Source organism: Balaenoptera acutorostrata, chromosome 11, assembly GCF_949987535.1.
Source record: "Balaenoptera acutorostrata chromosome 11, mBalAcu1.1, whole genome shotgun sequence".
Taxonomy (NCBI): Eukaryota; Metazoa; Chordata; class Mammalia; order Artiodactyla; family Balaenopteridae; genus Balaenoptera; species Balaenoptera acutorostrata.
The window spans coordinates 34418123-34436472 of NC_080074.1; the positions used below are offsets into that span (position 1 = coordinate 34418123).

General features: G+C 34.5%; 1 protein-coding gene across 2 annotated transcripts in view; it reads left to right on the forward strand.

Moving 5' to 3' along the window:
• The window catches only part of MGAT4C (MGAT4 family member C), a 371748-nt gene that overhangs the window by 350174 nt on the left and 3224 nt on the right, over window positions 1-18350 (forward strand). For both annotated transcript variants that reach the window (XM_057557029.1, XM_007165925.2), the window contains exons 3-4: window positions 11593-11745; window positions 17383-17530. In XM_057557029.1, the coding sequence (XP_057413012.1) occupies window positions 11599-11745; window positions 17383-17530 (295 nt within the window). In that variant the 5' untranslated portion in view covers window positions 11593-11598. The remainder of the gene's footprint in view (window positions 1-11592; window positions 11746-17382; window positions 17531-18350) is intronic.

The window sequence follows — 18350 nt, forward strand, 5'->3', positions numbered from 1 at the left end:
TGCTGTGATATTAGACAAATTTTGGCCTCTTGATCTAGGACTGTGTTAAGGCTCCTAACATTAGGAGTTTTGACTTAAATTTTCTGTTGTTTCAGATTTAGGAAGTTGCTCATTGTGTTATTTGGTCATATTTTGTTGAGAATTGTGGCATTTAGCATTATAAAGTAACCTTAATTATGTAATTTTATGCTTTTATGGCCTGTATTCACCTACATTTTATATCAGGATTGCAAACCATGGTATCTCATTGTATTTGCTAAAAATGCTTTGCTCATTCCTTTATCATTAGCCTTTATGAATTACTTTGTTTTATGTATGTTTCTTTTACACAGTTTAGTGTTTGGATTTGTGTGTGTGCATGTGCTCACATATACACACGAATACTAATTTGAAAATCTTTTTCTTTAAAAAAAAAAAGTTAATTAAGCCCATATACATTTATTGATATTACTAATGTGTTTGATTTAAACTCAATTGTCTTATGGTATGCTTATGCTATGTATTATGGGATACTTAATATATTTCTCCATGTGGTCAATTTTTACAGATATTTTTTCTATTTCTTTTAGTGTTTTTAGGAATTTTTGTATTTTTGTTTTGAGTATTAATATTAATTCTTCTGATCCATTAACAAAGATATCTTTCTATTTGTTTGTGTGTTCTTCGATTTCTTTCATCAATATCCCACCTTGCCTTTTTTTTTTTTTTTAAGGGAACTTTATTTATTTGTTTATTTATTTATTTATTTATTTATTTTTGTCTTGTTGGGTCTTTGTTGCTGCATGCGGGCTTTCTTTTGTTGTGGCGAGCAGACTTCTTTTTTTTTCTTTCAGATTTTATTTTATTTTATTTTATTTTTTTGATTCCCAAAACAAAGACACTGATAAAGCAAATACAATCTGCAATAATGAATACATCTGCAATAGATGCTAAATATCATTAAATTACTATATAATTTAGACAGTAAATATGGTCTATTTTTTCTTCTTCCCAATAGAATACATTTGATCACATTTTTTTTTATACAGCAGGTTCTTATTAGTCATCAATTTTATACACATCAGTGTATACATGTCATTCCCAATCGCCCAATTCATCACACCCCCACCCCCACACCCCCGCAGCTTTCCCCCCTTGGTGTCCATACGTTTGTTCTCTACATCTGTGTCTCAATTTCTGCCCTGCAAACTGGTTCATCTGTACCATTTTTCTAGGTTCCACATATATACGTTAATATATGATATTTGTTTTTCTCTTTCTGACTTACTTCACTCTGTATAACAGTCTCTAGATGCATCCACATCTCAACAAATGACCCAATTTCTTTCCTTTTTATGGCTGAGTAATATTCCATTGTATATATGTACCACCACTTCTTTATCCATTCATCTGTCGATGGGCATTTCGGTTGCTTCCATGACCTGGCTATTGTAAATAGTGCTGCAATGAATATTGGGGTGCATGTGTCTTTTTGAATTGTGGTTTCCTCTGGGTGTATGCCCAGTAGTGGGATTGCTGGATCACATGGTAATTCTATTTTTAGTTTTTTAAGGAACTTCCATACTGTTCTCCATAGTGGCTGTATCAGTTTACATTCCCACCAACAGTGCAAGAGGGTTCCCTTTTCTCCACACCCTCTCCAGCATTTGTTGTTTGTAGATTTTCTGATGATGCCCATTCTAACTGGTGTGAGGTGATACCTCATTGTAGTTTTGATTTGCATTTCTCTAATAATTAATGATGTTGAGCAGCTTTTTGTGTGCTTCTTGGCCATCTGTATGTCTTCTTTGGAGAAATGTCTATTTAGGTCTTCTGCCCATTTTTGGATTGGGTTGTTGGTTTTTTTTAATATTGAGCTGCATGAGCTGTTTATATATATTGGAGATTAATCCTTTGTCCGTTGATTCATTTGCAAATATTTTCTCCCATTCTGAGGGTTGTCTTTTCATTTTGTTTATGGTTTCCTTTGCTGTGCAAAAGCTTTGAAGTTTCATTAGGTCCCATTTGTTTACTTTTGTTTTTACTTCCTTTACTCTAGGAGGTGGATCAAAAAAGATCTTACTGTGATTTATGTCAAAGAGTGTTCTTCCTATGTTTTCCTCTAAGAGTTTTATAGTGTCCGGTCTTACATTTAGGTCTCTAATCCATTTTGAGTTTATTTTTGTGTATGGTGTTAGGGAGTATTCTAATTTCATTCTTTTACATGTAGCTGTCCAGTTTTCCCAGCACCACTTATTGAAGAGACTGTCTTTTCTGCATTATATATCCTTGCCTCCTTTGTCATAGATTAGTTGACCATAGGTGCGTGGGTTTACCTCTGGGCTTTCTATCTTGTTCCATTGATCTATGTTTCTGTTTTTGTGCCAGTACCATATTGTCTCGATTACTGTAGCTTTGTAATATAGTCTGAAGTCAGGGAGTCTGATTCCTCCAGCTCCGGTTTTTTACCTCAAGACTGCTTTGGCTATTCGGGGTCTTTTGTGTCTCCATACAAATTTTAAGATTTTTTGTTCTAGTTCCATAAAAAATGCCATTGGTAATTTGATAGGGATTGCATTGAATCTGTAGATTGCTTTGGGTAGTTTAGTCATTTTCACAATATTGATTCTTCCAATCCAAGAACATGGTATATCTCTCCATCTATTGGTATCATCTTTCGTTTCTTTCATCAGTGTCTTATAGTTTTCTGCATACAGTTTTTTGTCTCCCTAGGTAGGTTTATTCCTAGGTATTTTATTCTTTTTGTTGCAATGGTAAATGGGAGTGCTTCCTTAATTTCTCTTTCAGATTTTTTCATCATTAATGTATAGGAATGCAAGAGACTTCTGTGCATTAATTTTGTATCCTGCTACTTTACCAAATTCATTGATTAGCTCTAATAGTTTTCTGGTGGCATCTTTAGGATTCTCTATATATAGTATCATGTCATCTGCAAACAGTGACAGTTTTACTTCTTCTTTTCCAACTTGTATTCCTTTGATTTCTTTTTCTTCTCTGATTGCCAAGGCTAGGCCTTCCAAAACTATGTTGAATAATAGCGGTGAGAGTGGACATCCTTGTCTTGTTCCTGATCTTAGAGGAAATGCTTTCAGTTTTTCACCATTGAGAATGATGTTTGCTGTGGGTTTGTTGTATATGGCCTTTATTATGTTGAGGTAGGTTCCCTTTATGCCAACTTTCTGGAGAGTTTTTTATCACAAATGGGTGTTGAATTTTGTCCAAAGCTTTTTCTGCATGTATTGAGATGATCATATGGTTTTTATTCTTCAATTTGTTAATATGGTGTATCACGTTGATTGATTTGCATATATTGAAGAATCCTTGCATCCCTGGGATAAATACCACTTGATCATGGTATATGATCCTTTTAATGTGTTGTTGGATTCTGTTTACTAGTATTTTGTTGAGGATTTTTGCATCTATATTCATCAGTGATATTGGTCTGTCATTTTCTCTTTTTGTAGTATCTTTGGTTTTGGTATCAGGGTGATGGTGGCCTCCTAGAATGAGTTTGGGAGTGTTCCTTCCTCCACAATTTTTTGGAAGAGTTTGAGAAGGATGGGTGTTAGCTCTTCTCTAAATGTTTGATGGAATTCACCTGTGAAGCCCTTTGGTCCTGGACTTTTGTTTGTTGGAAGATTTTTAATCACAGTTTCAATTTCATTACTTGTGATTGCTCTGTTCATATTTTCTATTTCTTCCTGGTTCAGTCTTGGAAGGTTATACCTTCCTAAGAATTTGTCCATTTCCTCCAGGTTGTCCATTTTATTGGCATATAGTTGCTTGTAGTAGTCTCTTAGGATGCTTTGTATTTCTGCAGTGCCTGATGTAACTTCTCCTTTTTCATTTCTAATTTTATTGATTTGAGTCCTCTCCCTCTTTTTCTTGATGAGTCTGGCTAATGGTTTATCAATTTTGTTTATCTTCTCAAAGAACCAGCTTTTAGTTTTATTGATCTTTGCTCTTGTTTTCTTTGTTTCTATTTCAGTTATTTCTGCTCTGATCTTTATGATTTCTTTCCTTCTGCTAACTTTGGGTTTTGTTTGTTCTTCTTTCTCTAGTTCCTTTAGGTGTAAGGTTAGATTATTTGAAATTTTTCTTGTTTCTTGAGGTAGGCTTGTATAGCTATAAACTTCCCTCATAGAACTGCTTTTGCTCTATCCCATAGGTTTTGGATTGTTGTGTTTTCATTGTCATTTGTTTCTAGGTATTTTTTGATTTCCTCTTTGATTTCTTCAGTGATCTCTTGGTTATTTAGTAACGTAGTGTTTAGCCTCCATGTGTTTGTGCTTTTTACGTTTTTTTCCATGTAATTCATTTCTAATCTCATAGCACTGTGGTCAGAAAAGATGCGTGATATGATTTCAATTTTCTTAAATTTAGTGAGGCTTGTATCATGACCCAAGATGTGATCTATCCTGGGGAATGTTCCTTGCGCACTTGAGAAGAAAGTGTAATCTGCTGTTTTTGGATGGAATGTCCTATAAATATCAATTAAATCTATCTGGTCTATTGTGTCATTTAAAGCTTGTGTTTCCTTATTAATTTTCTGTTTGGATGATCTGTCCATTGGTGTAAGTGAGGTGTTAAAGTCCCACACTATTATTGTGTTACTGTTGATTTCCTCTTTCATAGCTGTTAGCAGTTGCCTTATGTATTGAGGTGCTCCTATGTTGGGTGCATATATATTTATAATTGTTATAGCTTCTTCTTGGATTGATCCCCTGATCATTATGTAGTGTCCTTCCTTGTCTCTTATAATAGTCTTTATTTTAAAGTCTATTTTATCTGGTGTGAGTATTGCTACTCCAGCTTTCTTTTGATTTCCATTTGCATGGAATATCTTTTTCCAACCCCTCACTTTCAGTCTGTATGTGTCCCTAGGTCTGAAGTGGGTCTCTTGTGGACAGCATATATATGGGTCTTGTTTTTGTATCCATTCAGCAAGCCTGTGTCTTTTGGTTGGAGCATTTAATCCATTCACGTTTAAGGTAATTATCAACATGTATGTTCCTATGACCATTTTCTTAATTGTTTTGGGTTTGTTTTTGTAGATCCTTTTCTTCTCTTGTGTTTCCCACTTAGAGAAGTTCCTTTAGCATTTGTTGTAGAGCTGGTTTGGTGGTGCTGAATTCTCTTAACTTTTGCTTGTCTGTAAAACTTGATTTCTCCATCAAATCTGAATGAGATCCTTGCAGGGTAGAGTAATCTTGATTGTAGGTTCTTCCCTTTCATCACTTTAAGTATATCATGCCACTCCCTTCTGGCTTGTAGAGTTTCTGCTGAGAAATCAGCTGTTAACCTTATGGGGGTTCCCTTTTATATTATTTTTCGTTTTTCCCTTGCTGCTTTCAATAATTTTTCTTTGTCTTTATTTTTTGCCAATTTGATTACTATGTGTCTTGGCGTGTTTCTCCTTGGGTTTATCCTGTATGGAACTCTCTGTGCTTCCTGGACTTGGGTGGCTATTTCCTTTCCCATGTTAAGGAAGTTTTTGACTATAATCTCTTCAAATATTTTCTCAGGTCCTTTCTCTCTCTCTTCTCCTTCTGGGACCCCTATAATGTGAATGTTGTTGCGTTTAATGTTGTCCCAGAGGTCTCTTAGGCTGTCTTCATTTCTTTTCATTCTTTTTTTCTTTATTCTGTTCCACAGCAGTGAATTCCACCATTCTGTCTTCCAGGTCACTTATCCGTTCTTCTGCCTCAGTTATTCTGCTATTGATTCCTTCTAGTGTAGTTTTCATTTCAGTTATTGTATTGTTCATCTCTGTTTATTTGTTCTTTAATTCTTCTAGGTCTTTGTTAAACATTTCTTGCATCTTCTCGATCTTTGCCTCCATTGTTTTTCCGAGGTCCTGGATCATCTTCACTATCATTCTCCTGAATTCTTTTTCTGGAAGGTTGTCTATCTCCATTTCATTTAGTTGTTTTTCTGGGGTTTTATCTTGTTCCTTTATCTGGTACATAACCCTCTGCCTTTTCATCTTGTCTATCTTTCTGTGAATGTGTTTTTTGTTCCACAGGCTGCAGGATTGTAGTTCTTCTTGCTTCTGCTGTCTGCCCTTGGACTTCTCATTGTGGTGGCTTCTTTTGTTGCAGAGCACAGGTTCTAGGCTCACAGGCTTCAGTAGTTGTGGCATGTGGGCTCAGTAGTTTTGACTCACAGGCTCTAGAGCACAGGCTCAGTAGTTGTGGCACACGGGTTTAGTTGCTCTGTGGCATGTGGGATCTTCCCAGACCAGAGCTTGAACCCGTGTCCCCTGCATTGGCAGGTGGATTCCTAACCACTGCGCCACCAGGGAAGCCCCTGCCTTGCCTTTTAAAAACTGTCTCCTGGCAGCAAACTGGAGAAATTATGGGGCTTACTTTTTTGTTTCCTTTTTCTCAAGGTTAATTGCCCTTTGCTGCCCAGTTGTCCAGTATCTGAAAATAACCATCATCAACTGTGGATGAAATACAGTTCCTCCTGGAAATGCAGAGGGAGAACTTTAATACTTTTGTTTCAATTACTGATTTTGCGATCAGAAGATGATGCAGTGATCACCTCCAATTGTGGCAGTTAGGTTTCTTACTTTTTCTTTCTCTCCTTTTCATTATCACAATATAATCATGAATTTATATTAATTCAGTATTTTACTATCAATCATAGTCATTTTTTGATCATTGTTTTTTTTTCCCAAATTTTCTCAATATAAACCTCCTCAAGTTGTTTTCTGTGTTCTTTAGATGTGACCCCACTAACCTCTGAGAGCTTCCTTGCTTCATGGCACAACAAAAAGCCTAATATCAGAGTTCTCAGCTATTTCAGTTTTCTTCTCAATAAATTTATTTGACTTTGGTCTGGGTTTTTTTTTGTTTGTTTGTTTTCTTTTTTGTGAATATTCATTTGTTTTTTCCTGGATCCATGTAATTCTATGTTTGAGATGAGAGAGGAGTTTGGATAGATTATTAGCTTTCTTAATTTTTCTTTTACTGTAGTGTCGTCTGGTGTAGTTTGTTTAATAAATGACACATATTTTGGTCTATCTTTTGACCTCTGATTTAGGCTCCTCAGCCAATTCTTCTTGTCCTGGCTGTTACTGTTTTTACTTATATGTAAATTGAACTTTGTGCTATTATATTTCTCCTGGTTATTCTGAGGGTATATACTATGGAAGGTTTATTTGTGCTCTGAATGTTTTGAATGAATTTTGGAGGATTATAAGTTGGAAGATTGGATGTTAGAACTTAGGTGACTACCACTATTCTCTAAGGACTGAATTTCTGTTTTGTCAACTCTTTGGAATTATATTCCAGGATTTTGTTGTTGTTGTTACTGTTTAATTTTCTTCTATTTTTAATTAATGCAAAATGCACAGCAGTTTGTCTTCAAAACATTTTTTTTACCACTTCTTATGCTAGTTGAAATATCATATATCACCCACCTCCTAGTGTTATATATTTATGTGTGTTTTAGGTTTAATATATTTAATCAAAATTTTGCTTTCTGCCAAGAAAATTTAATTTATTTTTATTACATTGTTTTTATTTTATTCAACAGACCAATATCACATATTATTATCACATATGTTAATAGTCTGTTGGCAACAATATATTTAAAATATATGAAACCTAATTAATAAACTATATACCAATAGTGTTTAATAGAGCAGACTCTGTAATAATTCTAAGATTTAAAAGCTGGAATCATCCCTTATGAAGATGAGAAAGACTTGTTTTTCTTAAGTTAAAATTGGTCTAATAGTAGTATTAAAGTTTTAGCATTGGTATGAAGGTTCAATGAGCTATCTATGCAAAATGTACTGCCCAGAACTATCTCTATATATAATTATGTAAATTTGAACTTTCCAAATTCAGTTTGCATCTCATAATTTACATTTTCTTTTTGTCTCAAAAAAATCGAATTAAGATGGAATTCTTCTTGACTTAGCATTTATATTGAACTTAAAACATTCAACTTTCCAAGTATCCAGAGGCATAACCATAAAGTGTTACATATTTTTTAAATCTTATTTTCTTGAAAAAAATTTGCTCTTTTTGCTTTTGTGTCCAGGAAATAAAATGTGTTTTATTTTCCAACAGACAATAAAGAATTTTGAAAATTAAAAGTAACTTTTAAAAATATTACTAAATATTTGTGCTTTTAAAAATATGGAAAGTTTAGAAAAGTAAAACAAGATTGAAAATTCCTGATTGTTCTGCTACATTGAGATAATGACTGTTAACAGCTTATAGATTGTTTCCAATTTGTTTTACAAACATCACTGCTTTGCAGTTCCATAGCTAAACTTTTGCTCAAAAATACATTTTTTTTGGTCTTTGAACAGATTTTTAGAAGTATAATTGCTGAGTTAAAGGGAATAAATGCATTTCATACTATTGCCAAGTCTTCCCAAATTGACATTTAGAAATATTGTGTCACTTGTGTATGATTAGATTCTAATCCTTTGTCATTTCAAAATTCAGATAAAAATCTTTTTTGTTGTTATACCCATTTTATTACTTAACCTGTCTCAGAAACTCCTTTGTATATCATCAAATATGCATTTAGGGCAACATTGTCAATGGCTTCAGTCTAATAACACTACAAATTATTCAAACATCTTCTACTGTTGCCAATTTAAAATATTTTCACTTGTTGGTTTTCAAACAAATTTGTGATGAAAACACCTTCACGTGTATGCTGAAATAACTCCTGATGACAAATCGTGGGAAAAATCCATGGGCAATGTGGAGTCGTGGTTCTAAGAGCTCTGACATTGATGTGGCGAGTCTCCGGTGAGATGAACCTGGGTGGAGGTGAAGACATACACCAAGGATGGGTGGCCATGAGCCAGGATGGGAAGTTCAAGCATTTGTGCACAGGCTATCTGGCCGAGTTTCCTCCAGTAGTAGCTTGACTTGAGGGCTCAGGCCTGCTACATAGTTGATGGGTTCTGAAAGCCTGCTCCCAGCGAATACTCAAGCGTGTGCCCAGGCACCGCATTGCTCTGTCCTTCACAGAAGAAGACGCTGCAGCTGAGAATCCCTCCCAAAAGCACCTGTTCTACTAGAATGCCCCTTCTCAAATTCTTCAAGCCATCCCGAGGCTCAGAATATGCGCCTTTAACCCAGTCTCTCAACCAACTTGGGGCCCTGGAACATCCATCCACAATGCTTTTATATTCATGCTCACAGATCTGAGTCCATATTTCAGCCCTCTTTGGAACCAGAATGTGTAACGTAAAGCTTTCTACTAACCCATGGTACCCCCCAGGATAGGTCCTGAATCGCCTCAATTCCGCCTCTTCCTTCCAGCCAAACCCTCAGGCATCTGCACGTGAGTGTGCCTGGGGCATTCTTTCCTGGACCTGAATCCAGCACCTCCTAAAATATAGAGGGCAGCACCAGGGTTCTGGGACCGGCCACTGACTATAAACAGATAAGCCCCACACCAGACCCTACTCCAAAACGGTTCCTCTCAGATGACCCTGAGATTTCTGCCTTAAGCATCCAGACTCACAAGCATTTGTGCTAACAGATCTCAGCTGCATCCAGAATCTGCACCCAGTAGGTATCCCCTCCAGCTCCTCAGGGTCTGGAAGCCCTACCAGAACATCATTCTCTTGAAATTAGCCACCCAGATGGAGAGTCCATAGCTTTAATCCTGCTTCTTATCCTTCCTAGGCATCCTTAGGCAGGTTACAACTGCAGTGAACATGAAGGGGCACCTTATTCTGCACCCAAATCCAGATAAAAATCTTTTACAAGCAGAATATTTTATCTGTAGAATCAGGACCAGATTACAGTATGGTACAGAATATAGAACCAGACAACAGAATTTCACTTATAATATTTTGGTTCAAAAGTACTATATATGTATTTTCTTATTGAAAAAGGTTATAAATGATGAGTCTATAAATACATTGTTGACCCATAAATGCAAATTAGAAAGTGACCCTATTCTAAAATTGGCATCACGAACCAAAAGAAGAGATGATTCAATATTGGTCTGGTATACAGTATTAATGTTTACCATTACCCAGTTCTATATTTCTGTGTACATAGGAGAGTATGCTTGCCCACACCCTTGAAATTAGGAGTGGTGGTATGAATAGTAGTTATGCCAGTGCACTGTGAGCCGATCATCAGCTCTCCGTATAGAAAAGATAAAATAAATTATTCCACTATATCATAAAAGACACAAAGATAAATTACAGGTATACTAAAAAAAAAATCTATCTATGAAAAACAAAAAATCCCAGAAGAAAATAAATGAGACTGCCCATATGACATCAAGATAGGGAAGGATATTTTTTAAGCATTATACAAAAAAGTCCACATCCATGAAATAAATTTGACGTAAACCACTACACTGTAAACATCATACCAAAAAGGAGAAAATACAAAAAGTGCTTGGGAAAGATACTTAGATATTTTCAACGTGAGCAAAGATAAGTATATATGTGTGCATCCCTACACATATATTTAAAACTCCTAAAAATCAACAAGAAGAAATAACCCTAGAGAAAAATATGGGCAAAGGAAATGGGCATTAATTCTTATAACATTCCTTTCTCCCAATTCCTAATATTCTTTCCTATAATTTACAAGGATTCATAAATGCTTTCTTGCATTAACTCATTGAAGAGACATCATTAGCTGGCTATTTCTTAGACATTGTTGTAAGGGTTTGGGATGCAGGCCTTTTCACCTCCTGAAGTTCTTTAGGCCCATAAATACTTCATCCTAAAGCTGAACCCAGGGAGACAGTACATAACAAGGCACAATTTCCAGATTATAGTTGATTTTTGACAAAATATGATTCCACTGGTCTTTTGATCATCCCAGATATTTATATTTTTTAAAAAATGGTAATCTAAATGAATTTGTAATTGGAGCAGATCACAAAATGTAGAAGAGTGAAATGGAAAATCATTAGGCCTCCACTAATCTTGCTGACTCCAATTTTGCCTTTTTGTAGTCCATAAATCATTATAAACTGCCAGACTTCTAGGTAGTAGATCAAGCAAGGCAATGTCGATATGCCACTCCAGGATTTATTCTGATTTAGCAAGAATTACTGGAAAAATAAACAAAGCAATTATAACTCAAATATATGTGTGGGTTCACCCCCAAAACTTTCACTTCCTTTGTCACTTCTCTTTCTTTCACCCAGATTTTCTCCCCATCACTCTTTTCAGTGCACCTACTCTGAGATTAGTATTAGGCCCATACTTCTAGTTTCTTTCATTTTCATTACATTATAATATGAGGAGGTAGATGTTACCTTAATGTTTGCCTTTCTCTTTTATTTGTATTCTTTCTCATCAAAGAACTATTATTTTCTTACATTATTGTTACCAATGTTTATTTGTTCAGAAATAACTGTGCTTTTCATTTTTCCTTACTCTACATCAATATAAACCACTGCATTATCCTTCTGTTAATGTATTAATAGCCTGTGTCAAATTTATTGTGAAATTGGAAACAATTTTGGCTCCAAGATTTGAATAGTGAGATTTTATAAAGGCCTGGATTTGACTGATATGATGAAGAAATATTTGCATACAGAATTAATTGTTAATAATTTTATGCCTCTTTTCCACAGGAGAGAATGTTTAAATTTCACCAAGTGAAACATATTTTTGATACACTAGATAAAATGCGATGCCTGCGAAAACGTTCTACGGTCTCATTCTTGGGAGTTCTTGTCATTTTCCTTCTGTTTATGAACTTGTACATTGAAGATAGCTACGTTATGGTAAGTCTTGGAGGTTGATTATTTTTTGTTCAGAATAAGGCCTAAGTCGGACCAGACAGTCCACTTGTAACCTAACTTCAGTCCCAGGCTATTGAAATAGCCTTAGTTTATGCAAAATTATAACATGTATATTTCCTATCTAGCTACTTTTTATATTATATATTACCAACATTACAATTGTTCTGGTTTATGTTGCAATGTTTTCTTTAATGCATACATATATATATATATAGTGGTTCAAATATGTATCTCTAATTCCAAATAAGTTAGCTATCATCCCCATCTGAATTAATATTGCATAAAATCATTGTAATTTTTGAGCTTTGATTTGAAATACAGTTGACTGTTTAGCAATGTGGGTTTTAGGGGCACTGACGCTCCAGGCAGTCAAAAAAATCTGGGTATAACTTTACAGTTGGCTCTCCATATCCACACTTCTGCGTCAGCAGATTCAGCCAACCTCAGGTCATGTAGTGTACTACGTATTTATTGGAAAAAAATCCACTTATAAGTGGAACTGCGCAGTTAAAACCTGTGTTGTTCAAGGGTCTGCTGTAAATAGAATAAACAAAATTTGCTTAAAGGTGTTACTCCTTACTTTCTCTACTTTTCTATATTATCAAAAATTTTTAAATCCCATTGTCTAATTAGTGATACTAATTGTGCTATTTTGTTAAGAAGCAACATTTTATTACAATGTGTGACATCTCATTTGGGTTTTGAATAACCCTAAATGACCACCATGTTATACATTTACGGTCGCTGAAAAGTAATATAGATCCTTAAGAACTAAATATAATATTATGTGAAAGCTATTCAATAGTTTAAAAAAGGTAAAATTAGTAGATAATTTATGAATGAATTTTAAGTGAATTATGAAAGTATGCAAAAGGACACATTCTGACTAATTGTGAGAACTCAAATTGTTTCTATTATTCATTTTTGTTATAATTATATAATTTCACATCTGATGAGAGTAATATGAAAGTAATATGGAGAGTAATTCACTTTTTCTATCTGAATTGAGCTTAAGCTATCTGGGGAAATTCTAATCTTTATGCAATTATTCCTGTTCACACATTTCAGAAAATCAAAGCCTTTGGACAAATAGAGGACCTGAAAATACATTCTATCATACAAGCATGCTAAAAGTTTTAATTAATATCTTAGCTAGAGAGAATCTGACAATAACTACAGAGAGCATTTCCTAGTAAAATATTTTATTAATTGAACATGATATGGTAACTACCTACTAATTGCCAGATACTATTCTAAATATATCCTATGAGCCAACCACATGATCTAAGTTTGTGCAGATCCTCTTAGGAAGTCTTCTGTAAAGCATCTTGCTTCCGTTAGCATTGTTCTTTGATGGCGAAATTCTGTCAGATTCCTAGATCTTGACTCTGCCTAAGCCTTTACTTTCAAGTATAGCTCTTAATCTTGTGGACTCGTCATTCTATCCTCCTTAGTCAATTCATAATGCTGAAGTTACCGCAGTTAATAGAATTTGACTAGGCATGATTTAGGTAAACATAGCAAACTGGAGAAACTTACTAATGATATGCATTTTAGAATTTTTTAAACTGGTTATTAGGTTTATGAAATTTAAGGACAATAGAGCAAGGCCCAGGTGATCCAGCTTTTTTTTTTTTTTTTAATAAATTTATTTATTTATTTTTGGCTGAGTTGGGTCTTCGTTTCTGTGCAAGGGCTTTCTCTAGTTGTGGCGAGCGGGGGCCACTCTTCATCACGGTGCGCAGGCCTCTCACTATTGCGGCCTCTCTTGTTACAGAGCACAGGCTCCAGACGCACAGGCTCAGTAATTGTGGCTCACGGGCCCAGTTGCTCCGCGGCATGTGGGATCTTCCCGGACCAGGGCTCGAACCCGTGTCCCCTGCATTGGCAGGCAGATTCTCAACCATTGCGCCACCAGGGAAGCCCGATCCAGCTATTTTGTAATTAATAGAATTCAAGATCATAAATTAACTAGAGGAGCTCTTGATTAATGATTTAATTTTGTGATAAAAATTTATTTCTTGCATCTGTGTGTACTGGTAGAAGTTTATCACATCTTGTAAATCAAAAACATGGTATTGGCAAGATGCTTGTTGTATTCAATGATGATGCATATAAGATACTTTCAAGTGAAATTTCAATATTTAACTTTGAGTAGACAAAAGATTATTGTATGCAGCAAACATCCTTATGTCTTTTTGGAATAGAACAGCTTCAAATTCACTATAAAATGTGTAAGAAGTAATAGAGTATATATCCATAAGAAGGTCAAACACTATTGTTCTCTTTATGCATTTCCATCTAAACATAGGTCCTAGCCACCTAATTAAAAAGTGTGATTTAATGAAGTAGCTCTTACTAAAGAGTACTTTCTCAATGAAAATTTTCTTGCTACATTAGCCATATATCTAGTCAAATTTGCAAATCATCCCAGGTGCAGAGAAGAAATTGTTTGCTTCTTAGCTTTAAAAATTGAAATTATTTTTAAATACTTATATTAAGTTAGAAAAAGTGAGTTAAAATGGTTTTTAAATACAAGCACACCCCCATATTGACAATTCAATGACAATATTTTTATTAGTTTAATTTTTCACTGTTTACTAGATGTTTTCTACCTAAATTACATTTTGAGCTAAATTTTATCCCAAGGCTTAATATGTATAATATTTGAAATATTCATTAAATCATTCGTGTAAAATTAAAATTGTTCTTCTAAAAATGTCTAATAACCATGGAAAGCTGGCCTCCTACTAGGGTATAATGCAGTTTCTTTTTAATACTTCTCCCTTTTCAACCCTTTTATCTGTGCTTGTTCAGTTTTCCTAAAATTATCTGACTTGATTTTCTTTCTTGACTCCAAAATATCACAATGCATGCAATTTTCTAAGTAGAGACATTAGCAGGTTGTTCTTTTTCTGTTTTTCTTAAATCAGGGGGAAATAATAGTTATAATTCAGAGAAATCAGATAAACAATTACAGTAGTAAGGTCTCTGGAGTTATTTAGCACATCTATTCTACTCTTCTTGCTAGAAAATCTATCAGTGGCCCCCAAATCTGAGCATGTAACAGTTTAGTTTATTGCTTACATGTTAGGGGCATATGTGCCTTTCAGTGGGAAAGAAAGCCAAGTCCAGTGTAAGAGACAAATAGTATTACAAGGCAAACTAAGTAGAAGAGACACTGCATGTCCAATCAACTTAGCCTCTCGGCTGTGAGCGTCTTCAAAGTAGCCACTAGGGTATATATTTAGTCTGTAGCTAGTCCATTGAATTGCCTTCCTATCCAGAAAATGATTGCCGTGAAGCTTTGTCTTATTACTGAGAAATACACTACAGCATAGTAGCTACAGAAAGAAGGTATCCAGGGAGAGCCTAGCTGTTCGGGTAGATGCTTCTGGAAAGCAGCCAACAAGACAGACTCAGATGAAAGTTGCATGATTTATTTATGCTGAAAAGTGTAAAGAAACCTGTTCTTGAGAATTTAATAAAGTGCTTTCATATAAGTTTCATTTCATTTTATATTGTGTTATGTCCTTCAAACAGGATGAATGTACTCTATCTTATCACAGAAAAAGTCTGGATTTTTACGTGTTCACGATAGAATTCTTAAAGAGATATTCAGTATCCTGCACTTCCTTTAGAATGTGATATCACATGAGACCAGAATGGTAAAATCAATTCAGTGTTGTGACTACTGTGATTTTTCTAGATATTTCTTCTACACCCTATTGACTGTGTACACCATTACATTACTATTAAAGTAGCTGATGCAGAACTGAGTCTCTGGTTACCTTTTAGAAATCCTAAACTTGTTCATTTGAAAACTTTCGTGATGTTTTTTAGGTTTTCAGAAATACAAAGATGAAAATATTTATGTGCAATGAATTTAAAATAATCAGAATTCAATGGATATTCAATGAGTACATTTATAAGCTAACTAGCCTCCAAAGTTTAATATCATGTATTTTGAAACTCTATAATTTTACAGATGGCAAATACATTATAAATCAGACTAAAGTATTTTTTCTTTGTCTAAATCATCGTCAATATAAAATATAGAAATACGGTATTAAAGAGCAACTATAGGTTCCTAAACATAATTGAATATACAGAAAAGATATTCAGAATGAATCTTCATTTATCAAGGACCAGATTGATAGCTCTTCCCAGTCAGGGTTCACTACTCTCAATTTTTATTCTAAGACAATCTGAGCCCCGTCATAGATTTAAAAGTTTGAGGTAGTCAACTTTTCCATTTATATTTTAATTTGACACAAAGTAGTGAATGTTCCAATTGAGGTCAAGTTTGTATTTGCATCCTTTCTAATATTTTAGAACAAGGTTTAATTGATTAAAGTTGTATTGACCACAGCCAAAAACATGAGGACCAAGTTTATTTAATGCATTCACTTTCTCTGTAGTTTTAATGGCATGCCTATGCCTGACCTGCCATTGCTATACTGAATAGTAGAAATATCCACATAACTCACACAGCACAATAGACACTTTGCCAAAAAAGAAACATTTCTTTCTAATTAGTTGCCCTAATATTCTACCAGTGGTACTAAACCATATACAAAAGCCAAGCAAGTCATCATTTTGCTAGTAATGTATAACCAATAGAGGCTTGATCAAATGGTGATTAGATAATCAAAATCTACAACTGAACTTATATCAAAGGGAGATAAAACAAAGCAATTAGTGGTTAACAGGATACTTTTAAAGCTGAATATGAACGTTTTCTTGAATATAAACCATCCTGAAGATTGAATGATATAATTCCATTATCAGATCGATAATGAAGGTCTTAAATAAAAAAGGACCAAACTTCACCTCCATCGGAATACTCCCCCTCCCCCTCTACACCCACAAGCAACAAGAAAACATCATGGAAAAGACTAGTATAAGGTCTAAAGACATTTCCTTGAAGACTTTGTACAAATGTATCCTAATTGAGTTATCTTGAAGACATTTGAAAAAAATACTACCATGTCACGAGGACCATGGCTGTCCATTCTCAACAGCCTTTGATTAGAGTGGCCACATAAGTGACTGACAAACTTTTTGATTAATAAGTTATCCAGACTCCAACTATTATGTTCACTGCTGCATCCTCCTAATCATTCCTAAAATTTCAAAATCATAGAAATAATGTATGGTCTTTTATTGGACAGGGCTTGAAGAAGAGTAAATAGTTTAATATGACTCAAATATGGGGAATCTAGTGAGAATTCGCTTTACATGAAACTGTAAAAGAGATTACTGTCAAGTTTTAAGATCCTTAAATTATTGTAAAGAATTTGAATTTTAACATGAAGGCAGTGGGAGTTTCAAATAGAGATTTTTTTGTTATTATTATCAAGAGAATGCCACTATTGATGTATGCTGTAGAAAAGCAATTGTAAGCATAGTATAAAAAGTGGAATATACCTGGAACAGAGACTCTAGGTAGGAATTCAGGTAAAAGATAATTATCTACAGCTTGTGGTGCCAGTAATTGAGATTTATATAATACCCATATTATATATCAGACCCATATATTTATTGTGTAAGGAGAAAGTTTATTTAATCCATGACCATCTATTATTTATTTGTTTTCTCTGCCTTCTTGGCATTCAGGAAGGAGACAAACAACTTGTAAGGGAAACATCTACACATCAACTGAATCCTGAACGCTATGTGCATACTTTCAAAGATTTATCTAATTTCTCAGGAGCCATCAATGTCACCTATCGCTTCTTAGCTGTCATGCCTTTACAAAGAAAGCGTAAGTATCTTTAGACTTTTAAAATCAAGAACAATAAAATATTTTGTTAAAATGAAAACTTTCTTCATCTGTATAACAATAAAAGTTTATGGGTTTGACTAATATAATATATTCTTTGGGAAATAGTTCAGTGTTTCTTCACAAATTGCAATTATTCACCGATCCAATTCCATTAATAACAACAAAAAAATTAAATGCCTAATTGTGACATGAACTTTTTAACAGTTTGCTATAGTACCATGTAGAGAGAGTAGGAAAAATCAATTGACTTTAAATTTTTAAAGTTAGCTTTTAAAAATAATTATTCCCATAGTAATACAGTTTCAAACATTGGTTTGGTTTTTATGACATGCCACCAGCTTGAAGTAGTGAAAGTCATTATATTCATTTCCTAAGATACCATAACAAATATCACAAACTAGGTGGTTTAAAACAACAGAAATTTATTCTCTCATGTTTCTGGAAGCCAGAAGTCTGAAACCAAGGTGCTGGCAGCACCACATTCCGTGTAGGGGGGAATCCTTCCTTACCTCTTTCAGTTTCTGGTCGCTTGTGGCATTCCTTAGTTTGTGGCAACAAAACTGCAATCACTGCCACTATCTTCACATGGCCTTCATCCCTTTGTCTCTCTGTCTCTCTGTGTCCTCTCCTATTTTTATAAGGACAGTAGTCATTGAATTTAGGGCCTAATCTGAATCCGATACAATTTAATCTTTAGATCCTTAACTAATTACATCTTCAAAGACTATTTCCAAATGAGGTCACAGTCTGAACTTCCAGGTAGACATGAAGTTTTGGAGGAAACTGATCAATCCACTAC